This window comes from Oryctolagus cuniculus, chromosome 17, assembly GCF_964237555.1.
Source record: "Oryctolagus cuniculus chromosome 17, mOryCun1.1, whole genome shotgun sequence".
In the NCBI taxonomy this organism is placed as follows: Eukaryota; Metazoa; Chordata; class Mammalia; order Lagomorpha; family Leporidae; genus Oryctolagus; species Oryctolagus cuniculus.
Window position 1 is genome coordinate 20,215,113 of NC_091448.1, and position 20,416 is coordinate 20,235,528.

Here is a 20,416-nt window from a genome sequence, read left to right on the forward strand (position 1 = left end):
GCGCCGCCGCCGGCAAACACCCCACGCAACGCCAGGCTGTGGGGACCCTGAAGCAGCCCAGGAAAGGGGGGAGGCAGGGAGAAGCTTGGAGCTGGGCAAAGGATCTGTCAAAGAATCCGCGGATGAGCGCTCCTAGCGCTGTGGAGTCAGCATGTCGCCCTACTCCGCTCTGCAGAGAAACCTGGGGGCAGCTCCCGCCACTGCGGCTTCTGGGGAGTGAACCAGCGGATGGAAGAGCGCGCGTGCTCTCTCTCTAACTCTGCCTTTCAAATAAATAGAGAACTCTGAAAAAACAACCTGAGGTTCAGAGAGGTTAAAAAAAAAACAACCTTAAGATCGCACAGCTAGCTAGCAAATGACAGCTTTTAAAAGATACTATCTCTTCTTCGACTGAAGAGAAAATCTCTCAGGGGCAGTAGAATAGGAAAGTGAGCCCACAGACCCGAATGCTCGCCTCCCTCTTAGCCCCTCTCCCCGCCCCTTCCTTCCTGTCCCACTGGTTATTTAACTTCTAGCCCCTGCAACTCTACCTCAGAAACCTTGTAGCCAGAGATGGGGACGGAGCCCACAGAGCAGGTGGGAGTGGGGACAGGGAGGGGGAGAAGGGTGACTCCGAGGGCAGGGGGGAGGGAGGGATGGGGTTCCCCACCTGGCCACAGGTCTCCGCCATCCCGAGACCTGGGCGGGATGCCACCCTCCAGATGGCTGGGGCTGGTGGGGCAGGGCGGGAGGCTGGGGGAAGTGCGGTTGAACTCACACTGAGCCCCAGCCCCGAGACCCCCGAGGCTTGAGGGGCTCAGTGTGTCTGTTTTGGAGGTAGAAGCAGGCTGGGAAGGAGGAAGGGAAAGGAGACAGAAAGCCGGTCTACACCAGGCTGCCAAGTTCAGGGTCCAAGTCCGAGGCAGAACCTGCATCCGGGCGTCTGTCCAGGAGAGGGCGCTGCAGAGAGAGAGAGAGAGAGAGAGAGAGAGAGAGAGAGAGAGCGCGCGAGCGCGCGGCCCGGCACTTCAGGATTTATTAATAATGCAAACGGTCAGCCTACGGGAGCACAGATGCCTCCCATCCCTTATCTTCCATATTTCACAGTCCACGCAGCAAGCGTTTCCAGGTAGACTGGCCGGTCAGCACTTCTCATGGGGACATCACGCATTAGGTAGCGGAGGTTCAGAAAGGAGCTCAGGGTCACCCAGGAGGCCGAAAGCAGAGGCAGGAATGCAAGACCTGCTGAGGTGTACTGAGAAGAGTAGTGAGTTTACGTGTTCTCCCGGGACTCGGCTGCACCTGGCCCCGCGGGAGCCCCGGGCGCGGCAGGCACGTGTAGGGGGAGGAGATGTGTGGGAAGAGGTCTCATAGGGCCTCTCCTCTCATTTTGACCGCCCCCAGGCTTCCTGGGGCCCCTACTCGGGAGAGGAGGAGGACGCGTACTCCGCCGAGCCACTGCCGGAACTCTGCTACAAGGCCGATGTCCAGGCCTTCAGCCGAGCCTTCCAGCCCAGCGTCTCCCTGACCGTGGCTGCGCTGGGTCTGGCTGGCAACGGCCTGGTCCTGGCCACCCACCTGGCGGCCCGACGGACCGCCCGCTCGCCCACCTCCGCCCACCTGCTGCAGCTGGCCCTGGCCGACCTCCTGCTGGCCTTGACCCTGCCTTTTGCCGCAGTGGGGGTTCTTCAGGGCTGGAATCTCGGAAGTACGACCTGCCGCGCCATCTCCGGCCTCTACTCGGCCTCCTTCCACGCCGGCTTCCTCTTCCTGGCCTGCATCAGCGCGGACCGCTACGTGGCCATCGCGAGGGCGCTTCCAGCTGGGCCCCGGCCCTCCGCGCCAGGCCGTGCGCACTTGGTCACAGTCATCGTGTGGCTGCTGGCGCTTCTCCTGGCGCTGCCCGCGCTCCTCTTCAGCCGGGACGGGCAGCGGGAAGGCCAGCGGCGCTGTCGCCTCATCTTCCCCGAGGGCCTCGCACAGACAGTGAAGGGGGCAAGCGCCGTGGCGCAGGTGGCCCTGGGCTTCGCGCTGCCGCTGGGCGTCATGGCGGCCTGTTACGCGCTCCTGGGCCGCACGCTGCTGGCCGCCAGGGGGCCCGAGCGCCGGCGCGCGCTGCGCGTCGTGGTGGCCCTGGTGGCCGCCTTCGTGGTGCTGCAGCTGCCCTATAGCCTCGCCCTGTTGCTGGACACGGCCGATTTCCTGGCCGCGCGCGAGCGGAGCTGCCCTGCCAGCAAGCGCAAGGATCTGGCGCTGCTGGTCACCGGCGGCTTGGCCTTGGCCCGCTGCGGCCTCAATCCCGTGCTCTACGCCTTTCTGGGCCTGCGCTTCCGCCAGGACCTGCGGAGGTTGCTGCGCGGTGGGGGCTGCGGCCCAGGGCCTCGTGCCCGCAGCCGCTGCCCCCGCCGGCCCCGCCTTTCTTCCTGCTCTGCCCCCACCGAGACCCACAGCCTCTCTTGGGACCACTAGGGCTGCGAATGCAGGGGCGTGGGGGGCGGGCGGAGGGAGGGGAGTGGGAGAGAGGTGGGGGAGCCCTAAGAGAAAGGCAGGGACCCCATGGGAAGACGTCGTCTGTGCCTTGCCACATTAAAATTGATAATACGGAAACCAGATGCAACCCATCAAGCGTTACTATTTTCGGAACCCCCGACTTGGAGGTGATTTGTAGCCGGGCAGAGCAGGTGGGTTTCGCCCTCCCCATCACCTCCCTGCTCGCCGAGCCCGGGGCCGCGGGGGGGGGGGGGTGAGAGGCCGATGAAGCCGTAGGCACTGACACCGCCTCCAACGGCCCCCAGCCTCTGCCACCCAAGGCGCGGCGTGGAGGGGCAGCGGTGCCTCTGGAAACTGTGGGAAGACAGGGAGAGAGCCCTGTCCAGTAATGGCTGCCTTAGCGCACACCGAGTTCCCGGCTCTGGGAGCCTTCGGGCCGAGGCCGAGGCCGTGCGTGCGCCCGTGCCAGGTGGGGGCGTGGCGATAGGGGCAGGAGACGCCGGTTTAGAGTGGGCGTTTGGATTAATTACCACTTTACAATCCCTTCTAAAATTCTGGGCTGCAGAGAAAAAAAAGTCGTGCTTCAAGTTGAGTCAGAGTTTTTCACCCTCGGAGAAAGAAACCAAGGAGGGAATTGCAATTTGCAAATTTCCAAAGGGTAGCTTATGGGGGTGGGGATGGCGGTGGGGGTGGGCATGCTGCTCTCCGCCGGCCCTGAGGATGCGGTCAGAGGAAATGCCCTGAGCTCTCCGGGGAGGAGAGAGGTTAGACTTCAGAAAGAACTGCCCTCCCGGGATCCCGACGGGGAAGGGAGCTTGTGGTTGCGGTGTCTCCATCCCCAGGACATCTCAGTACAGGCCGCTCTAGTCGGGGGCGAGGGCGCACAGGCGGTGGCGTCAATCCCTGGTCTTTGTTTTACACAATCACAACAGGCAGGACGGGGTTCACATGCGACAGTTCTCGCAGCTTAACATCCGGTGAGCAAAGCTGTGCCCAGCGCTCCAGCCCGGAGTCGAGGGGCGAGAAGGGTGTGGCGTGGCGGGGAGGTCTCCAGGGAGGCGCTGGCCTCAAGTCCCCGCCCTGTCGCGCCCCGCCTGGCCCGAAGCGAGCCGTCCTTCCAGGAGTCCCCGGCGGCACAGACCCAGCGCCGCGGCTCCGAGGGGCCAGGGGAAGACCCGGCGAAGGCGCGGATCTTTAGAGGGTCTTGCGCGCCAGCTGCTGGGAGCTGACCTGGAGCCCTCCGCCCGAGACCTCGGGAACCGCCGCTGAGTCAGCACGGCGCGCGCGCGCCCCGGGTCGCCCTGACCCCGCCCCGCTCGCCCAGCGCCTCGGTTAACCCTTTCTTACTCAGAGCCACAGGATATTCGCCCCACGCCGGCCCGAGAGCAGAGAATTCCCAGGAACTCCGAGCACTCCCTACGTGAGCTCAGGGGGAGCGGTGCGCTCTAGATTCGATTTTATTTCCCGCCTCGCTCTGCGCCTCCCTGGAGTTCCTGCCTCAGCTTTTTCAGCTCTAATAGGAGGTGGCTGGGCCCGAGCGGTGGGGCTCCTTGACCCCAAGGGTAGAGCTGCGTCCCGCGCCAAGTCTGGGCACCTTCCGGGGAGCTGAGGCTCGCCGCCTTCCCAGGGACCCCGCGACGAGGCCGGGGTGCAGAGGGCAGCACCCGGGCCTTCCTCCACGCTCCGCTCTTTCTCCCGAGCTCCTCAAAAGGGTTAATTCGTTGGTGGAGGTGCCTAGAGTTAAAGCTAGAGCAGGAGGGCGGGCTTCCGTGACGTCACTAGCACCCCGCGTCCGACCTCGGGGGCGGGGGCGTGGCCAGCCTCGCACCGCCCCCTCCCTCCCAATTCCCCCGCCCCTCCCCGCTGTCACCAAGCCAGGGGCACATGATGCAACCCGCCGCGGTTTTAGCCGTTTGATTGGCGGCCGCGCCCGGCGCCAGGCACAAGGATTGGGCAGAGGATGCTGTGACGAAACCTGGACCCTGCCCTGTAAAGAAGGGAGGAGAGAAAGAAGAGGGAATCGGCGGCGGGGGGGGGGGGTGCGGGGGGGTTTGCCAGGAGGAGGGGGCTGGGGAGGCGGGGTCCCGGCGCTGCGCTCGCGCCCCCAGCGCGCCAGTCCCGGGGCTGCAGGGAGCGCAGCGCGCGCGGCCCGGGCCCCGGCCACCGGACGCCCTACCGGACACGACCCTCCCTGGAGCTTGGACAACTGCCCACCTCGGACACTGCACCGGACGCTGCCCCCCACAGGGCTGGACACTACAACGGACACTACTTCCCAGCTCCGGACATTGCTCTCTCCTCCCCCCGCCCCAGGCTCTGGGTGCCTTTCCCCCCTCCCCCTACGGGGGCCCAGACATTGAGCCCCCCGCAGGCTCTAGGTAGCGTCCCCTTCCACCCCAGCGACGGACACTGCCTCCTCACCGCCCGCCCCCCCCTCCCGCCTCGTCTCCCCGCTCAGGTCGGAGCCCCGCCAGTTTCTCCGACCCCCTGCTGTTCGGCCGCAGCGGTCCGCGCCCCCATCCCCCGGCTGCCCGCCCGGATGCCTCTCCCCGGGGGGTTGTGGTGGCTCCTCTGCTGCCGTCGGGGCTTTACTCTTCTGCACCGGGACTACGGAGACGGCGAGCTTAGCGGGGACGGGGAGGAGGACGAGGACGAAGAGACCTTTGAGCTACGGACCCCGAGTCCAGCGGGCGGCGGGAGGGTAAGTCCCCCGATCTCGATCTCTCACTACAAGCAGCCGTCATGCTGGATCCGGCTCCGGGCTCCAGCCAAACGCCGTGCTCTTGGCAAACTGGGGTCGTGAGGGGAGATTCTTGCCCAGGGGTCAGAGCCCCCGGGAGCGGCTGCAGCAAGCCCGGCTCCGGATGCGCCTGTGGGCCTCGCGCAGCACGCTGGGCGCTGTCCACCTGCTGGGGGCCCGGAGGCAGGGGAGGCGTCACGCGTGGCCCGACCTGGCCCTGCCTCTCCCTTCCCCGTCGGGCTCGCGTCCCATCCCGTCTCCTTCCGCCTCCGCCAGCGCCAAGGAATGTGGCGAGGCCGGCTAGGCGGCTCGAACGCCTGGGTCCTCTCCGCTCCCAGTTCATGTGCGCTGGGGCCAGATGCCGGAGCTCCCACCGCAGGGACCTGGGCGAGGGGCGGAAGGCTTCGTAGGACTGGGATCCGTGGCAGGGACTCCACGGAGAGGGAACTGGGGGCAGTGGCTCGTTGAAGACCTTTCATCAGTACCCGGCGGGTCAGGACAGAACTCTCGGCCTTCCCTGGTGAGGCTCCCGGGAAATCTCAGGCCATGGCAGTCTGCCAGCTGCCTGGTCTGATCGGATCTCCGTATGGGGAAACTGAGGCACGGCTGGTGTGAGGGACCTCCATGCCCTGACTCCACTCTCATGCCCCTGCACAGGGTGCCCAGACTCCCTTGTGCTGTGGCCCAAGTCGGGCTCCCATCCTCCACTCAGGGGTCCCCAGCAGGCCTGGTGGCTCTGTGCCCGGGTGGGGCGGGCTGTGCCGCTGCTGGGGCCAGAGCCAGCACCTGGCGAGGCTGAGGGCAGATAAATATAGAGGGGAGGAGGGGGGAGCAGGGGACTGCGATTAGGGCAGTTGGTCTGAGGGTGGTCAGTACCTGCCCCAGTAGGGGCACTCCCGACAGCCCTGCTCAGACTTTGCAGAAATGAACGGGTTGAGCGCCCAGGGAAGGAGCAGGACCCAGGCGTCCCCAGGCTTCCAGCCTGGGCAGGGTCTGCTCTGTCAGTCACACCATGGCCTCCGTCGTGCCCCACCTCCACCCCCCTCCCTGGAGCTTGGGGACAGGTGTCCCTGGCCCCCCTCCCCCCTCCTGGCTCTAGCAGTCTGGGCGCAATGGGAGGATGGCCCAGTTCCTGCCTGGCTCAGTCGACGGTTGGGTTCGCAGCCTCTTTCAGAGCCCAGTGTGTAGTTCAAGTTGGGTGGGAGAAGAGGAGAAAATGCCTTGTCTGAGAGTGAGTGCCGTTCCTCAGCCTGGCCTGCCCTTCCCTAACCCCCGCGAAGGGGCAGGGTCTCTGCCCAACGCTGAGTCTCGGGTGGCTGTGGGAAGCTGTAAGCTCCTGGCCAAAGCCCTGTACTGAAAAGGCCCCCTCTTCCCAGTGCCCACCACTGACCCTCCCCTGGCCAGCAAGGCAGAGTGGATAAAAGTGTGTGTGTGTGTGTGTGTGTGTGTGTGTGTGACACAGCGCAGCCACCTCTCGCTGTTCAAAGCAAGGCCCAGAATCAGGAGGGGACTTGTCCCAGGGGTCCAGTGAGCCTGTGCATGCTTCAGCTGGTACTAGAACCCAAGTCTCCTGGCTCCCTGCACAGTGCTCTTTCCACCCTACTCTGCCCCATTGCATCTTTAAAGCTTAAGGGAGACGCTGCATGAGCCTTGGCGCCTTAGCCCGAGTCTCTGCGGAGCTCCGAGCTTGTTCTATAGAGACCGGTGGGCGGGGCGAGCCCCGCGGGCCTCCAGCTCGCTCTGCCCTGGTTGCGATCCCCACTCCTTCCTCCATCCCTTGAGCGGCGCAGCCCTGGGGGCAGAAGCCAAGGGCATCACGCAGGGAGGGCTCTGATCCTGAAGACTTCCGCTTGTGTCTCCAGGGTTCCCTGGACGTGACGCTGACTCAGCCAGCCAGGAGCGGGCAGGTCTCCGACAGGTGAGCATCGCCCCTGCATCCCGTAGTCTCGAGATCCCGGCCGTTCTCAAGCCCCCCAACCTCGCTGTCTTCCCTCGCGCGAGGACTGTTGTGCAATAAGGGAGAGGCCCTACGCCGGACGCTGTGGTTTGGCCGGGGTCCCGGGGGGCGGTCCGGCCGGGGGCGCGGGGAGGGAGGGGGGGTCCCGGCTATTTCTGGTACGAGGTCAGAATGGCCCGGCAGTTCCCACAGTCTGGAGGAGGGGTGTCCCGCTTGGAAACAGGCACCCCTGGCAGTCTGGGGAGCCCGCACTGAGGAGCCCCCTGGAGGCAGAGGGGAGGCCCTGCAGCCTCGCCCAACCCTCGCTCCCCTCTGGCCCAGGCTGCAGAGCTGGGAGGAGACGTGGAGCCTCATCCCGGAGAAGGGGCTGCCGGAAGACGACCCCGATGTCGTTGTGAAAGGTGGGCGCCGCACCCAATGCCCTCTGGAGACCCTCCGCACCACCCCTGCAGGGGACCCTGCCTCCTCGGCTGACCCCCCATTCTCTCCGTCTCGTCCCCCTAGGCTGGCTGTACCGCGAGCCCCGCGGGGGAGGAGCGCGGCCATGGCTGCCCCCGCGCCGGGCTTGGTTCGTGCTCACGCGGGACTCTCTGGACCAGTTCAGCAGCAGCGGGAAGGGGGCGCGGCGCCTCGGGAGCCTGGTGCTTACCAGTCTGTGCTCAGTGACCGGCCCAGAGCGCAGGCCCAAGGAAACTGGTGAGATTTCTCATAGCTCTCCTGCCTTCCCGGCAGGGAGCTCAGCCGGTCCTGACGGCCGCCTCCCGTGGCCTCTCTGTCCCGCAGGTCTGTGGTCAGTGACTGTGTCTGGTCGGAAGCACAGCGTCCGCCTCTGTTCCCCGCGCCAAGCCGAGGCCGAGCGCTGGGGGGCGGCATTGCGGGAAGTGATCGCTTCCAAGGCCCCGCTGGAGACCCCCACGCAGCTACTGCTCAGGGACATACAGGTGAGGTGGAGGTCCTTAGACAGTCAAGGGGGTGATGGACCCGTGGGGCGCTCCCTGGCCCAGCCTGGTGATCCTGCCTCTCGCCTCCAGGAGAGCTGTGGAGACCCGGAGGCAGTGGCCCTCATTTACCACCGGAACCCCATCCTGAGGCACACAAGCGGGGCCCTGTATGCCCCACTGCTGCCCCTGCCCTACGGAGGCAGCGCCCCAGGTGAGTGGTCCCCTGGTTGGGATGAAGTGAAGCAGAGGTAAGAACCTGAGTGCTTCCACAGGCAGGGGTCTCCCCAGCTCCTTGCTTTTCAAGGGGTGAAGGTGAAATGGAGTTGGCCAGGGTGGAGGGCAGGGACGCCCACACAGGAAAGGGGGGGGTGGGCTTTTCTGGCCACCTTCTTTGTGGGCCTCATTCAGAGTTTTTATACCTTCTCTTCTGCTTAAAAAATTTATATTGATTTGAAGGAAGGAGAGAGAGAGAGAGAGAAAGCTCCCCTCTGCTGGTTCACTCCCCAAATGTCTGCATGTCTGGGGTTTGACCAGGTCCAAGCTGAAAGCCAGGAACCTAGGAATGCCACCTCCCTTGTGACTGGCAGGTTCCCAAGTCCTTGAGCCATCCCCCCCCCCCCCCCGTTGTCTCTCAGGGTCTGCATTAGCAGGAAGCTGGACTCAGGAGCTGGAGCTGGGTCCAGAACCCAGGCCCTGGGGTGTAGGGGTCCTGGTCGGCAGCTGAACTGCTAGAGCACCCTTTCCAGTTTTCATTCCCCTGGGAAGACCGTGTTATGTTACCTTTTCACGCGGTGGAAGAGCCGCTGCTCTGGGAGAAGAATGTGTTGGTCTCATCCGGCTGGACTTCTTCCCTAAAGGGTGTAGTCATGGGCCCAGGCCCTAAAGCTAGAGGGTTGAGATGAGCTGCAGAGAGTCTTGGTTTTCTCACGCCAGTCCAGCCTGTCTTCTGGCCCCTGGTGATGACCATCAGTAGCCGGTTACTGAAGCTGGAGTTTGAGCCTGGGCCCTTTAGCCTGTCTATCTACCTTCCTAACTCCAAGTTCAGGCTTCTCAGGAGAGGGAGAGGGGACTCCTGGGAGGCAGGTGTTGAAACTTTGGGACTATTGCTTTCCCTTCACTCTTCCTGTCCTTGTACCCCCTCCCCCTCGCCACCTCCCCCTTCCTTCGTATTCCCCTGGTGTATGCCTTCCTCCCAGGGCGCAGCTCTGTGTCCCCTCTCCAAACCGTCCCTCCACCCCCACCCTCCCACAGGTCCTGGCTACGCACCCTTGCGCGAGGAGGCAGTCCGGCTGTTCCTGGCACTGCAGGCACTGGAAGGGGCGCGGCGCCCCGGGCCCCTGATGCAGGGTGTGCTCCAGACCTGCCGGGACCTGCCTGCACTCCGCGACGAACTCTTCCTACAGCTGGCTAAGCAGACCTCAGGCCCCACGGGGCCCCCGGGACTGCCAGCCACCCAAGACCCTGCAGCCCTGCGGTACTGGCAGCTCCTCACCTGCATGAGCTGCACCTTCCGGCCTGGGGGAGCTGTACGGGGGCACCTCCTGGGACATCTGGAGAGGTGAGGGGGCGGGCAAAGTCAAAGCAAGGGAGCTGCAGAGCTGGGAGGGGCTTGTGGAGGGTTTTATGGATGCTGACTCCAGATCCAGAGGAGTGACTGTCCTTGCGCAGGGCCAGGGCTGCTGCTAATATGTACAATGCCCTGGTGGGAATTCAAGATCATACCCCACTTGGGAGAGGATGCATTACAGTAAGACGCCCCCTTTGGGCAGAGAAATTATAAAGAGGCTGCTTTTCCTTGGGCTGATGCAGGCCAGCACCAGAGCCCTTCGCAGCAGCAACATAGGGCAGGATTTCAGATTTCAGCAAGGTCACCGAGACTTTCCGGAGCCCGCGGGAGGGCGCTACCTGTGGAAGGACTTACAGAGTAACTCAGATTTAGAAGAGCCGGGCACTACCTTCAAGAAACTTGAGTTGGAGGGGTGGGGAGAGCCAGCAAGAGACGAAGTAAACTGTAATGCAAGAAAGGCGGCATTCGGAGCACCGACCTCGGGGTTCCTCCTCTCCCAGGACGGAGCAGGCGCTCCCGGACTCGGAACTGGCGGAGTACGCGCGCTTCATCCGGAAAGCCTTGAGTCGGACTCGCGGCCGAGAGCTGGTGCCGTCACTGGCGGAGATCTCGGCGCTGAGTCGTCGGCAGGAGCTGCTGTGCACCGTGCATTGCCCGGGGGCTGGTGCCTGCCCGGTGGCCATCGACTCGCACACCACAGCGGGCGAGGTGAGGTCAGGGAGAGACCCTCGCACCCCTAGCCCCTTCTTCCAACTCCTCGTGCCCAATTCCTGGCTCGCAATTTGCGCCAGGTCTGATTAATTGTTTTGGTAAGGGAGGGGATCAGAGCCCTCGCGGGCCAGCCCCTCCCAGGATCCTGGCATTCCCCGGGGCCTGGGGGGCCTGACTTCCCCCTCCACCACCACCATCACCACCCCGCTTCCTTTCTAGGTGGCTCGGGAGCTGGTGGGGCGACTGGGCTTGGCCCGGAGCCGCAACGCATTTGCACTGTACGAGCAGCGAGGTGCCCAGGAGCGAGCCCTGGCTGGAGGGACCCTCGTGGCCGACGTGCTCACCAGGTTTGAGAAGTAAATGTCCAGCCCCAGCCCCGTTGTCTATTAGCCCCTCTACTTCTCAGCCACGGACACTCCCTAAGCGGACGTTCGTGGAGCCTTTGCCACTTGCGCTGCACACGGAGGTGCGTCGGACCTCCCGGGCACCTGTACCCCGCCCCGCCCCTAGCATAAGGCCCCGCCCCCAGCATGTGGCCCCGCCCCCTCCGAGGAGTGGCCTTGGGGGCGCGGGGAGGGGGAAATGGTTCTGCTGCTCCAGCGCCCCTCGCCTTTTCCCCTCCTGCAGTTTGGCGGCGGAAGACGCCGGACTGGAAGACGCGCCGGACTCTGGGTGTAGACTGTGTCTGCGTCTTCATGGCCCGCTGCACCCCGAGGGGCTGTCCCCGGACGGCCACGAACTGCCTTTCCTCTTCGAGCAGGTGCGAATCTCCGCCGCCCCGCCCCCTCCCAAGTCCGAACCACCTCTTTTCTGGTCCTGGAACCCAGACCCCCTCCCCAAGGTGCCACTGCCGGTGGGGTTTTCCCGACAGTGCAGCCGCCGCCCGTGCCCTAACGCCGGTGCCTCCCCGCAGGCTCACGCTCTGCTGCTGCGGGGCCGGCCACCCCCGCCCGACGACACCCTGCGCGCCCTGGCGGCGCTGCGCCTGCAGAGCCTGCACCGGGACTTCTCCCCGCGGGCGCCCCTGCCACGCCTGGACCGCCTGCTGCCGCCCCCCACCGCGCCGCCCCGCGCAGACCCACCCCGCCCGCTCCCCAGGCCGCCGCCCTCCGCCGCCCTGCTGGCCGGGGCACTGTGGAGCCCGAGCCTGGCCAAGAGGCGAGCGGAGCGGGCCCGGCGCGGCGGGGCGGGCCGTCCGGCGAGAAGCTTGACCCGCGAGGGAGGAGGCGGCACCGGCACGGCGGCGGCCGTGCTGGGCGGCTGGAAGCGGCTACGGGGCATGGGCCGAGCTGAGGCCATGGCTACCTACCTGGCTCTGGCGGCGCAGTGTCCGGGGTTCGGCGCTGCTCGGTATGACGTTCTGGAGCTGAGCACGGTGAGGGGGAGAAGGGAGAAGGGGACTCTGGCGGCCCAAGCCCCACACCTTTGCCCCAGAGCCACAGGCCCACCTCTGCTGTGGGCTACTTCATTCCCTGGGTCCAGAACAGCTGCCCATCTCAAACCCCAGGAGTCACCAGCCCCTTGGCCTGCAGCTCCCTGGAGCTGTAGCCCCTCCATGCCTGGCCTGTGAATCCTAGAGGGGTCGGGAAGGTCCCTGCTCAGCCATCTCCCAGAACCACAGACAGTGCTGCAGGGGGCCCTGGTTCCACCCTGACTCTGTCTGTCCATCTGCAGGAGCCTGGTGGGGGTGCTCCACAGAAGCTATGCCTGGGCCTGGGAGCCAAGGCCATGTCCCTCTCCCGGCCAGGTGAGACAGAACCCATCCACAGTGTCAGCTATGGCCACGTGGCCGCCTGCCAGCTAATGGGCCCCCACACTCTGGCCATGAGGGTGGGAGAGAGCCAGCTCCTCCTTCAGAGTCCCCAGGTAAGTGGAAGGAGGAGGGAAAGGAAGGGGTATCAAGAAAGACTCACTGCACACCAGGCGTGGGCCAGGTACAGCTCTCGGCGCTGGGCTCTAGCAAAGCCAAGTGCAAGGAGGGGAGATGAGGGTGGGAATCCAAGGCTGCTTAAGGCAATGGCACATGCTCCAACAGAATCCTGTTAGTGCAAGAGCCGTAGCCTAAGGGGTGTGGGGAAGGACTCAAAGAGGCTGACAAAGTCTAAGCCCTAGGAAGATCCAGGGGAACCGCAGGCAGGGCAGAGGGAAGTGCAGGAGCAAAAGCCTGGAGCGGAGAGTAACCTCAGGGTGCCGGACAGAAAGCAGCAGGCGGGAGAGAAAATGGGGCCAAGCAAGGGAAGGTTGCAGAGGCCGGAGCCTGGGTGGAGGAGAAGAGAAAGGAGAGAACCCAGTGGCCCCTGCTGCCCACTGCCCTCTGCCCTCTCTTAGGTGGAAGAGATCATGCAGCTGGTGAATGCCTACTTGGCCAGTCCCTCCCCCGAGAGGCCCTGCAGCCCTTCTCCTCCATGCCAAGATCTGCCAGACACCGCCCCTCCCAGCCAGCACTCGGGCCTGGATGAGCCCCAGGGACAGGACTGAGCCTGCCAAGAGGTCACAGCTTCCCTCCTGCCTCCAGCCTGGGCCAGGACTGCTCTGAGATGGGAGCGAACCATGGACCCTTTTGGCCCTGCAGGGACAGGGCACATCTCACACCCATAGGCTGCAATGGGTGTGGACAGTTTTCTAGTTTGTTTCTTAATTTATTTGTAGAAGACAAGCAAAAAAAAAAATTCTTATTTACACAAACCCTTCCTGTGGGAGTGTTGTCGGTGGGACAAGTTGGAGCCCCTGGGCTCAGAGCTCCGCCCCAGGGGACGCCCACACTCTGGGCTTTTACCAGGCACTGAGGAGTCTGGACACCACGCGGCCACACCCTCCTCGACCTTCTGGAATGAACCTGCTCCTGGCCAGTATGTTGCCATAGCATGGTGGGTGGGGCAGCAAGAGGGCAGTATTGGAAGCTGGCAATTACTCACCCTCCCTCAGCCATTGAGTGGCGGAGGGGCGGCCTCCCAGCATCTCTGAGGCTGGAGGGCAGTGAGTCATCAGGACTGGCACTGCCCAGTTCCTACCCTGATTTCCTGGGCCCTGCTTGGGTCCATCTTTGGTGTGCCCACTGGTTTGGCCCTGAATGGAGAGGAGCTTGGGGCAGGGTAAAGAGCTAAGAACTTCCCTGGCTTGGAACAGTAACTCAGGGTGGGCTGATCCCTGCTCGAGTTCTGCTCCTGCTTCCCAGCACTCTGAAGGCCCTGGGCGCTGGAAACCCCGAGTCCTGGCTTTCCTGACCTGCTCAGAATGCAGCGGGCCCTGCTTCAGTAGACCCCATGTCCTCCGTCCCGAATGGAGGAGGGTGGGGCAATGCTGGTCCCCTAGGGCAACAGCGTGGGCACGGGGGAGAGAGAAGACCCCAGAAATCCTCTGTAATTTTGAGAGAAGGGCTGACTCCAGTAAGACAGCTAGACTCAAGGTAAAGGACACCAGTGGAGGCCGGTGCCACGGCTCACTAGGCTAATCCTCCGCCTTGCGGCGCCGGCACACCGGGTTCTAGTCCCGGTCGGGGTGCCGGATTCTGTCCCGGTTGCCCCTCTTCCAGGACAGCTCTCTGCTGTGGCCAGGGAAGGCAGTGGAGGATGGCCCAAGTGCTTGGGCCCTGCACCCCATGGGAGACCAGGAGAAGCACCTGGCTCCTGGCTTCGGATCAGCGCGGTGCGCCGGCCACAGCGCACCAGCCGCGGGGGCCATTGGAGGGTGAACCAACAGCAAAGGAAGACCTTTCTCTCTGTCTCTCTCTCTCACTGTCCACTCTGCCTGTCAAAAAATAAAAATAAATAAATAAAAAAGGACACCAGTGGAAACCCTGGACACAGACCTGGACTAGAGCAGGCAGGGGCCACCTTCCCATCGCGTGCCTGGACACTGGACATCCCTTCACCATCCCCCAGGTTCCGCTCAAGCCCTGCCTATGCTCACAAGCATGCTTTATTACTTTATTAGAGCTGAACAAGCATATCAAGGGTCAGGGCACAGAAGGGAGGAAGTAGGCCAGCTCCTGGGCTGGAGATGACCCAGAGAGGCTGACGGGCAGGGTTGGGTCAGCGGAACCAGGGATGGAGGCTGTGTTTCCCACTCGGGAAGAGGAACAGGAAGGGAAGTCACTGCTCCTGGGTGCCCCAGGAGATGTAGTCCGGCCGGGTGGCTGCGTGGTACTCGTCGATGAGCTCCTGCACAACCTCCCTGGACCTGTCCATCTCGTCGAAGTTGTCCTTGAAGATGTCCTCCTTGCGGAACTGCTCCAGAAAGGCTCCCCGCTTCCACAGCTTGTCGTACTGCTGGCAGGAACTTTCGAAGAGCTGGAAGAAACGGAAAACTCCAGGAGAGGGGCCAGCGTAGGACGGGGAGGGGTTGAGAAGTGACTGGGGGAAGGCAGAGGGTGGAACAGAGGATGGCCAGACTCACGGAGGAGATGCTGGTGTGGTTGGCCATCATGAGCCCGCTGACCCGGTGGGCTGAGGGCAGGTAGGGAGACTTCCTCGACAGGGCCACCTGGATGCTGGCTGGGCCCCAGGGGATGAAGTTGGCCAACTTCCGTTCCCGGATCCTCTGCAGGCTCTTGTGGACCTGGGTGGGCACAGTGGGAGGTGGCAGCCTCTCTGTGCCCCTGCGGCTTCAGGCTAGGAGGAAGGGGCCTCCCCTACCTGGGTGGGGTCCACCTCCCCCTGGATGATGTTGAGGATGGCGATGTAGCAGTGGTTGGTCTGGCGGTCCCGGCCTGTGGACACCATCACGTTCTTGGGCTGCAGCAGCCGCCGCATGACGTCCAGGACCGTGGTCTTCCTCACGCTGGCCACCTGAGGGGTGGGATAGCGGTCACAGGGGCCAGACCAGCACTCGGGGCACCGGGCAGGGATGCAGAGGAGCCAGCACACCCCGGCAGACTTGGAGCAGTGCGGCCTCTCAGGCAGGACCAGCGTCAGCTCACAGACATGTCCTCGTGCAGGAGCCAACAGCGCTCCCCACGCCACGGGGCCTGCAGGAGCCCAGGGCAGAGGGAAGGTGGAGACGAGGCAGCGAGACAGTCCCACGCTCTGCCAGTGCCTGAGTGCAAGGCCTCTGGGGGCTGCAATGGGCAGCTGCCAGGGCAGCGAGGAGAGGAGAGGCCAGGTCAGGGCCAGCTGGCCCGGGACACTGAGGGCTGCTCTTACTGACTGGTCCGTGGTGAGGGGGGTGTAGCCGGTCATGAGGAAGTGGAGCCGGGGCGTGGGGATGAGCGAGGCGATGAGGCCGATGAGGTCGTTGTTCATGTAGCCGGGGTAGCGCAGGGTGGTGGTGCTGGCTGACATGATGGTGGACACCTGGGGACAGGGGTGCTGTGTCATGGGCCTGGCCTGGGTAGGACCCCTCCCCCCTCCCCCGACAGTCCTCCCTCAGGGAGGACTTCCAGTGGGAAGGAGTGCAGAGGTGGGCTCACCAGCTGGTTGATCTGGGAGAAGGATGGGTTCTGGATGTGCAGGCGGTCCGTGGCTATCCGGTTCAGGGCTGTGTTGTCCAGCACCACCTGGAGGGGACAGACAGGGTGGCATAGACATGAAATATTGGCTGAGCACCTGCTAAGCTGTAAAGGCAGTCAGTAGCTTTGCTAGTTTACAAGGAAAGCATTCTTTGGGGGTATTATGAGTCCCTCTGGACAGTGCAGGGCAGTAAACAAATCTGTGAGTGTCCTCTGTGCCACACTTTGTGCCTGGGTCTGGAGTGACCACAGAGTGAAAACGGGCACGGTCTTGCCCTCGCCAGGCCTCCAGCCTAGTTGAGGGAGGCTGACATTGAATACAGAACAGAAAAAAGACGCTGTTAACCTGAAATATGACAAAGGAAGCTGACCTTGACTGGGTAGGCAGCGAAGTTTCACTAAGACAGTGACCCCTGAGCTGGAGCTGAAACGTGAGCAGGCACTGAGTGGGCTGAGTGGCTTATGTGGTGGCAGGGGGAGGCAGTCCCTGTGCTGGGGGACTGGCTGCCTAAAGTCACATAAGCACCCTGGAGGTTGCGACCTTACTTCGCAGTCCGACCACGGGTCTGGCTTTGGTGGTTCTTTTTGTGCTGGGCAGGGCAGGGCAGGCTGGCTGTGACTCAGGGGGGTCCCACAGCCCTCGACTCCCTCTTCTTTTGCTCACCACGCAGTCTGCGTTCTGAGTCAGCCGCTTGAGCGTGAGGAGCGAGTTGTAGGGCTGGACCACCACGTCGCTCATCTCGTCCTGGTTGGGAAACACTGAGTAGGTCTGCACCAGCTTCTTGGGGTACCTGAGGGTGAAGAAGAAGGAAAGGGGGAGGGTGGCACAGAGAAGCAACAGGACTTACCGGACTGCTCACTCTGTCTTCTGTGGGGACAATGGGCACCACGATTTTCGTGTGCCACCAAGCTCTTGTACAGTAGCAGGGTAAGGGCGGGACTCAGTCTTCAGAATGAACAGGATAAGCTGCAAGCATCAAACTCTAGATCTCCCCTGTCCCCAGGTGCCCCCCCCCCCAGGTGTTGGTTGCTGCCAAGGTTACCTGGGTGGGTCTGTCTCTAGGACTCAAAAGCAGTAGGGGCAGGCCTTCCCGCTCAGAAGGAAAAGGGGACCCGGGCTAATGCCCTCCTAACAAACACCGGCCTACCTGTCATTCAGCCGTTCCAGGAGGTAGGAGCCCATGCCAGAGCCGGTCCCCCCGGCAATGGAGTGACACAGCACGAAGCCCTGTGTGGGAGTGAAGGACAGGCAGTGACCAGGGACCTGGGCAGGGGGAGGGGGAGGCTGCCAGCTTGTCTCATTCCCCACCCACTCGCAACACACTCGTGCCTCAAGGCTTCCTCTGTGTCCGTCCAGGCCGAGGCTCCTTGGGAAGACTCAGGGCTTGGGGACAGGCTGAGGGATTCACACCCTCCAGGCTACGGCTTCCCTGAGAACAAGGACTGCACCTTATCTACCTCAAGATCCCAAACCAGATGCTCAACAAATGGGCCTGGAATTGGACTGCCACCATCCCAGGGCCTGCTCGGGCCACCGCCTGACCCCCAACACGCCGCAGCCCCTCTCCGCTGCACCCCACGGGAGCTGGGGAGAAGCTCACCTCAAGACTGTCGCTTCCGTCCGCTTCCCGGTCTATGATGTCGAAGATGTCCTCGTGGATCTTCTCACCCTGGACAGAGACATGGCAGAGAGTCAGGTCCAAGGTTCTCTGTTCAGCAACAAGAATTCCACAAGGGAGGGCGGCGGGGGAGGGCTTTGTGACCCCCCTGAAGCAGAGCTTCAGCTCTTGCCCTCAACGCAGAAATGATACTTTGTGACTTGTACAAAATTTGCATAAAGCTCTCCCTGGCTGTCCCTTTGTCAAAGCATCCCTTTATCTCTTACGTATCAGAAATCTGTTCTGGTCAAATTCCCAGGTTGCCTGAGCCTGCCTTGCCCCAGGGTGGGACTATCCAAGGGTCCCCGGCTTGGACACCTGGGAGAATCCCCTGGCCCAGTTGTTGCCAGCTCCTCCTCCGTGCTCAGCCAGGTAGATGTTCTCCGGGTTGTAGAGCTTGGCGTAGGGAGAGTTGAGGATGGAGTGGATCACCCGGGGCTCCAGGTCCAGCAGCACGGCCCGCGGGATGTAGTGCTCATCATCGGCCTGCCAGCGAGAGGCCGGGAAGGGGCGGCCCCGTCAGCCGGCGCCACCGCCGGCCCAGGCCCCAGTCCAGTCCCACTCGGGCTCCTGCCGGGCCTCCCTCCCCGAGCCAGCCGCGGGGCCCTGTGCCCAGCGGGCTCCCCAGCACCAGCCCCTGCCCCGTCCCTTCAGGCCCCCGGGGTCCTGGCCCAGCCGCCGGGGGCACCTGGTAGAAAAAGACGTCCTTGCGGTCCGTGCCCTCGGTGGCGAACTCCTCCACGATGCCCTCGGGGCTGATACCATGCTCGGCGCACAGCTGTTTCCAGAACTCGAAACCAACTGGGGAGAGGGGAGACGCCCGGGTCTGCGAGAGCCGAAAGGCCTGGGCAGCTCAGCGTCAGGCTCTGAGGCTGCCACTCTCGGAGCGTGCGCCCAGGACGCCGGCTCTGGGAGCCGTCACAGCCCAGGGCCTGCGTGGTCATGCGCAGTAGGGCAGGGGGTTCACGAGAGGGAGAGGGGACCCGGTGGGAACCAAGCACTCCCGTGGACCCCGAAGGGGCAGAACGAGAGAGTGGCGGGGCCCGGAGCTCGCTTGCTCACTCTGGTTGCCGCACTGGCCCAGCTGCAGGGTGATGATCTCCCGGGGCATCGCTCTGCGGACACGGGCCCGGCGGGAGTCACGGCCGAGACGAACGCCCGGCAGCCGGGCGCGCAGGACGTGGGCAGCGCGCGCTCCCCTCGCCTCTCGACGCGAGCGCTCGGTCTGCGCGTGTGCAGTGCGGGCGTCTGCTCCGCCGGCGGGCCGCGGAGCCCAACCTGGGCATCATTTTCCCCCATGGCAGGCGCAGCTGGAATTCGGCACAGGCGCAGAGCGAGGCCACGCCCCCGCCTGCCCACCTCTCCGCGCCTGCGCCCTGAGACTGGCGGGGGCTCGCAGGGTCGCGACCTTAGGCTGCGGGCAGGTGGGGAGAGGACGGCTGGGTGCACTAGGTAGTCCGGGTGTAGGTCCTGATGCCCTAAGGACTGTCAGCTCCGCTGGGGCCTGGGCTGGATCCAAGGCAACTTTCTTCCTTTAAATTTCTATTTTTCTAAAATTGTTTGACATACTCGTGCACAGCATAAAATCCATCATTTCAACAGTTAACAGACATTAAGTATACTCGCATTGTTCTGTACCCATCAGCACCCTCCATTTTCAGAGCATTTTCTCTTTCCCAAACTGAAACCTTACCCATTAAACAGCAACTTCCCGTCTTCGGCGCAGACCCTGGAAGTCACCATTCTTTCTCTATTAAAGCTGAATAATATTCCGTGGCATAGATACACCACATTTGTTTATCCACTCAAACCTCGGCGGACACTTGTTCCACCTTTTGGCCATTTTGAATAGTGCCCCTTTGGACGCGGGTGTACAGATATCTATTTAACTCCTTGCTTGCATACCCGGAAGTAGGATTGCTGATAACTGTGTCTAATTGAGGAATCGCCATACTCTTTTCCACAGCAGCTGCACAAGATTACGTTCCCACTGGCAGTGCTGAGGGGTTCCAGTGTTATCTCCAGCAACACTTGTTCCTCGCTAGCTTTTGATCATAGCCTGGGTGTGAAGTGGTATCTCTGAGGCTCTGTTTTACTCTAAATTACCGGAAAGGTGACATAGACAACATAATTTTATATTTTTACCATCTATTTTTGTGTTTTGAAATTTATATAAATGATACCAAAGTATAATATCAGAGAAAAGCAGCTTGCTTTTTTCACCTTACATTAGGGCTTTTTGTGATGTAGCCGTGTTAATATGGGTAGATTTAGTTCATCCCTTTTAACTGCTGTATTGTATTTCAGTGGACAAACAAAAGCAGTTTATTCTACTTCCAAACGAGTGGGGTTAGATTGTTCTCAATTAGTGGAAGGCCAGATGGGAAAGGGTGATTAACCGATACTAAGTTATAGTTAGACAGGAGAAAGGCATTCTGGTGTTGAATTGGCCTGTGGGGTGACTATGGATGACAGTAAAGTATTGTTTGCTTTCTTAAAAAGCTAGAACCCTCAAGAGCTGATAAATGTTTGCAGAGACAGATATGTTTTCTGTGGTTTGAACATCACACCATGTACGCGTTTGGAGATGTCACATAGTACTCCATACAATGCACAGTTTTGATGTTTTTTAAAGATTGTTCTCAATAACCCCCCACCACAGGGGCACAGGAGCTGCCTGCCTACGAACAGGAAGCGCCAAGTCTCTGTGGAGGCTTGCACAGCTTGGGGCTTATTCCTGACCGGCTGCACTCTTCCCAGCCCGAGTTGTTTCCCACAGGCGCACCTGCTCTTGGGCTGCCAGGTACTGGTTTTGTCAGTTCCACAGAGGCTGAAGGGGATCTGGAGGGTGGAATGCCCAGTCGCGATGCCGGGCGAGGGCCACTCGCTTTCCTTTTGGGGATGCCTCCTCTGGGACCTGCCCGTGG

General features: G+C 62.6%; 3 protein-coding genes across 9 annotated transcripts; 2 read left to right on the top strand and 1 right to left on the bottom strand.

Annotated features, from left to right (window-relative positions):
• On the top strand, positions 1-2,600 carry CCR10 (C-C motif chemokine receptor 10). The gene is made up of 2 exons (XM_002719406.4): positions 1-576; positions 1,384-2,600. Exons 1-2 carry the CDS (start codon positions 553-555, stop codon positions 2,446-2,448), a joined length of 1,089 nt encoding a protein of 362 aa, XP_002719452.1. The 5' UTR covers positions 1-552; the 3' UTR covers positions 2,449-2,600.
• Positions 2,601-4,512: 1,912 nt separating this feature from the next.
• PLEKHH3 (pleckstrin homology, MyTH4 and FERM domain containing H3) lies at positions 4,513-13,070 on the top strand. Of its 6 annotated transcripts, none has more exons than XM_051824985.2 (13): positions 4,513-5,170; positions 7,072-7,127; positions 7,488-7,567; positions 7,671-7,862; positions 7,950-8,107; positions 8,198-8,318; positions 9,359-9,665; positions 10,175-10,382; positions 10,605-10,741; positions 11,013-11,145; positions 11,299-11,760; positions 12,060-12,132; positions 12,714-13,070. In XM_051824985.2, the coding sequence occupies exons 1-13, from the start codon at positions 5,009-5,011 to the stop codon at positions 12,842-12,844; spliced, it is 2,220 nt and encodes a 739-aa protein (XP_051680945.2). In that variant the 5' UTR covers positions 4,513-5,008; the 3' UTR covers positions 12,845-13,070. The 6 variants fall into 6 exon arrangements, 5 of the variants coding, with proteins under 5 accessions (XP_051680945.2, XP_051680946.2, XP_051680942.2 ...); XM_051824986.2 differs by having other exon boundaries at positions 11,299-11,735; XR_007911336.2 differs by having other exon boundaries at positions 4,515-5,170; positions 11,299-11,735; positions 12,060-12,251.
• A 1,227-nt stretch (positions 13,071-14,297) lies between these two features.
• On the bottom strand, positions 14,298-19,457 carry TUBG2 (tubulin gamma 2). 2 transcript variants are annotated; one of them, XM_051825008.2, is made up of 11 exons: positions 19,183-19,457; positions 18,178-18,290; positions 17,808-17,975; positions 17,433-17,501; positions 16,980-17,059; positions 16,496-16,622; positions 15,793-15,879; positions 15,527-15,676; positions 15,020-15,172; positions 14,781-14,942; positions 14,298-14,674 (listed from the first exon to the last, which is right to left on the bottom strand). In XM_051825008.2, the coding sequence occupies exons 1-11, from the start codon at positions 19,184-19,186 to the stop codon at positions 14,477-14,479; spliced, it is 1,311 nt and encodes a 436-aa protein (XP_051680968.1). In that variant the 5' UTR covers positions 19,187-19,457; the 3' UTR covers positions 14,298-14,476. The 2 variants fall into 2 exon arrangements, with proteins under 2 accessions (XP_051680968.1, XP_002719451.3); XM_002719405.5 differs by lacking the exon at positions 19,183-19,457 and adding an exon at positions 18,552-18,796.
• Between the last annotated feature and the right edge of the window lie 959 nt (positions 19,458-20,416).

Coding starts and splice junctions, on each gene's coding strand:
- PLEKHH3 (XM_051824982.2), top strand. CDS start 5,009: ATGCCTCTCCCCGGGGGGTTGTGGTGGCTCCTCTGCTGCCGTCGGGGC. Junction 7,128..7,487: donor AGCGGGCAGGTCTCCGACAG/GTGAGCATCGCC, acceptor CCTCTGGCCCAG/GCTGCAGAGCTGGGAGGAGA. Junction 7,568..7,670: donor CCCCGATGTCGTTGTGAAAG/GTGGGCGCCGCA, acceptor TCGTCCCCCTAG/GCTGGCTGTACCGCGAGCCC.
- TUBG2 (XM_002719405.5), bottom strand. CDS start 18,600: ATGCCCCGGGAGATCATCACCCTGCAGCTGGGCCAGTGCGGCAACCAG. Junction 17,060..17,432: donor ACGGAAGCGACAGTCTTGAG/GTGAGCTTCTCC, acceptor ACTCCCACACAG/GGCTTCGTGCTGTGTCACTC. Junction 14,675..14,780: donor ACCACACCAGCATCTCCTCC/GTGAGTCTGGCC, acceptor CGTTTCTTCCAG/CTCTTCGAAAGTTCCTGCCA.
- CCR10 (XM_002719406.4), top strand. CDS start 553: ATGGGGACGGAGCCCACAGAGCAG. Junction 577..1,383: donor GGACGGAGCCCACAGAGCAG/GTGGGAGTGGGG, acceptor GACCGCCCCCAG/GCTTCCTGGGGCCCCTACTC.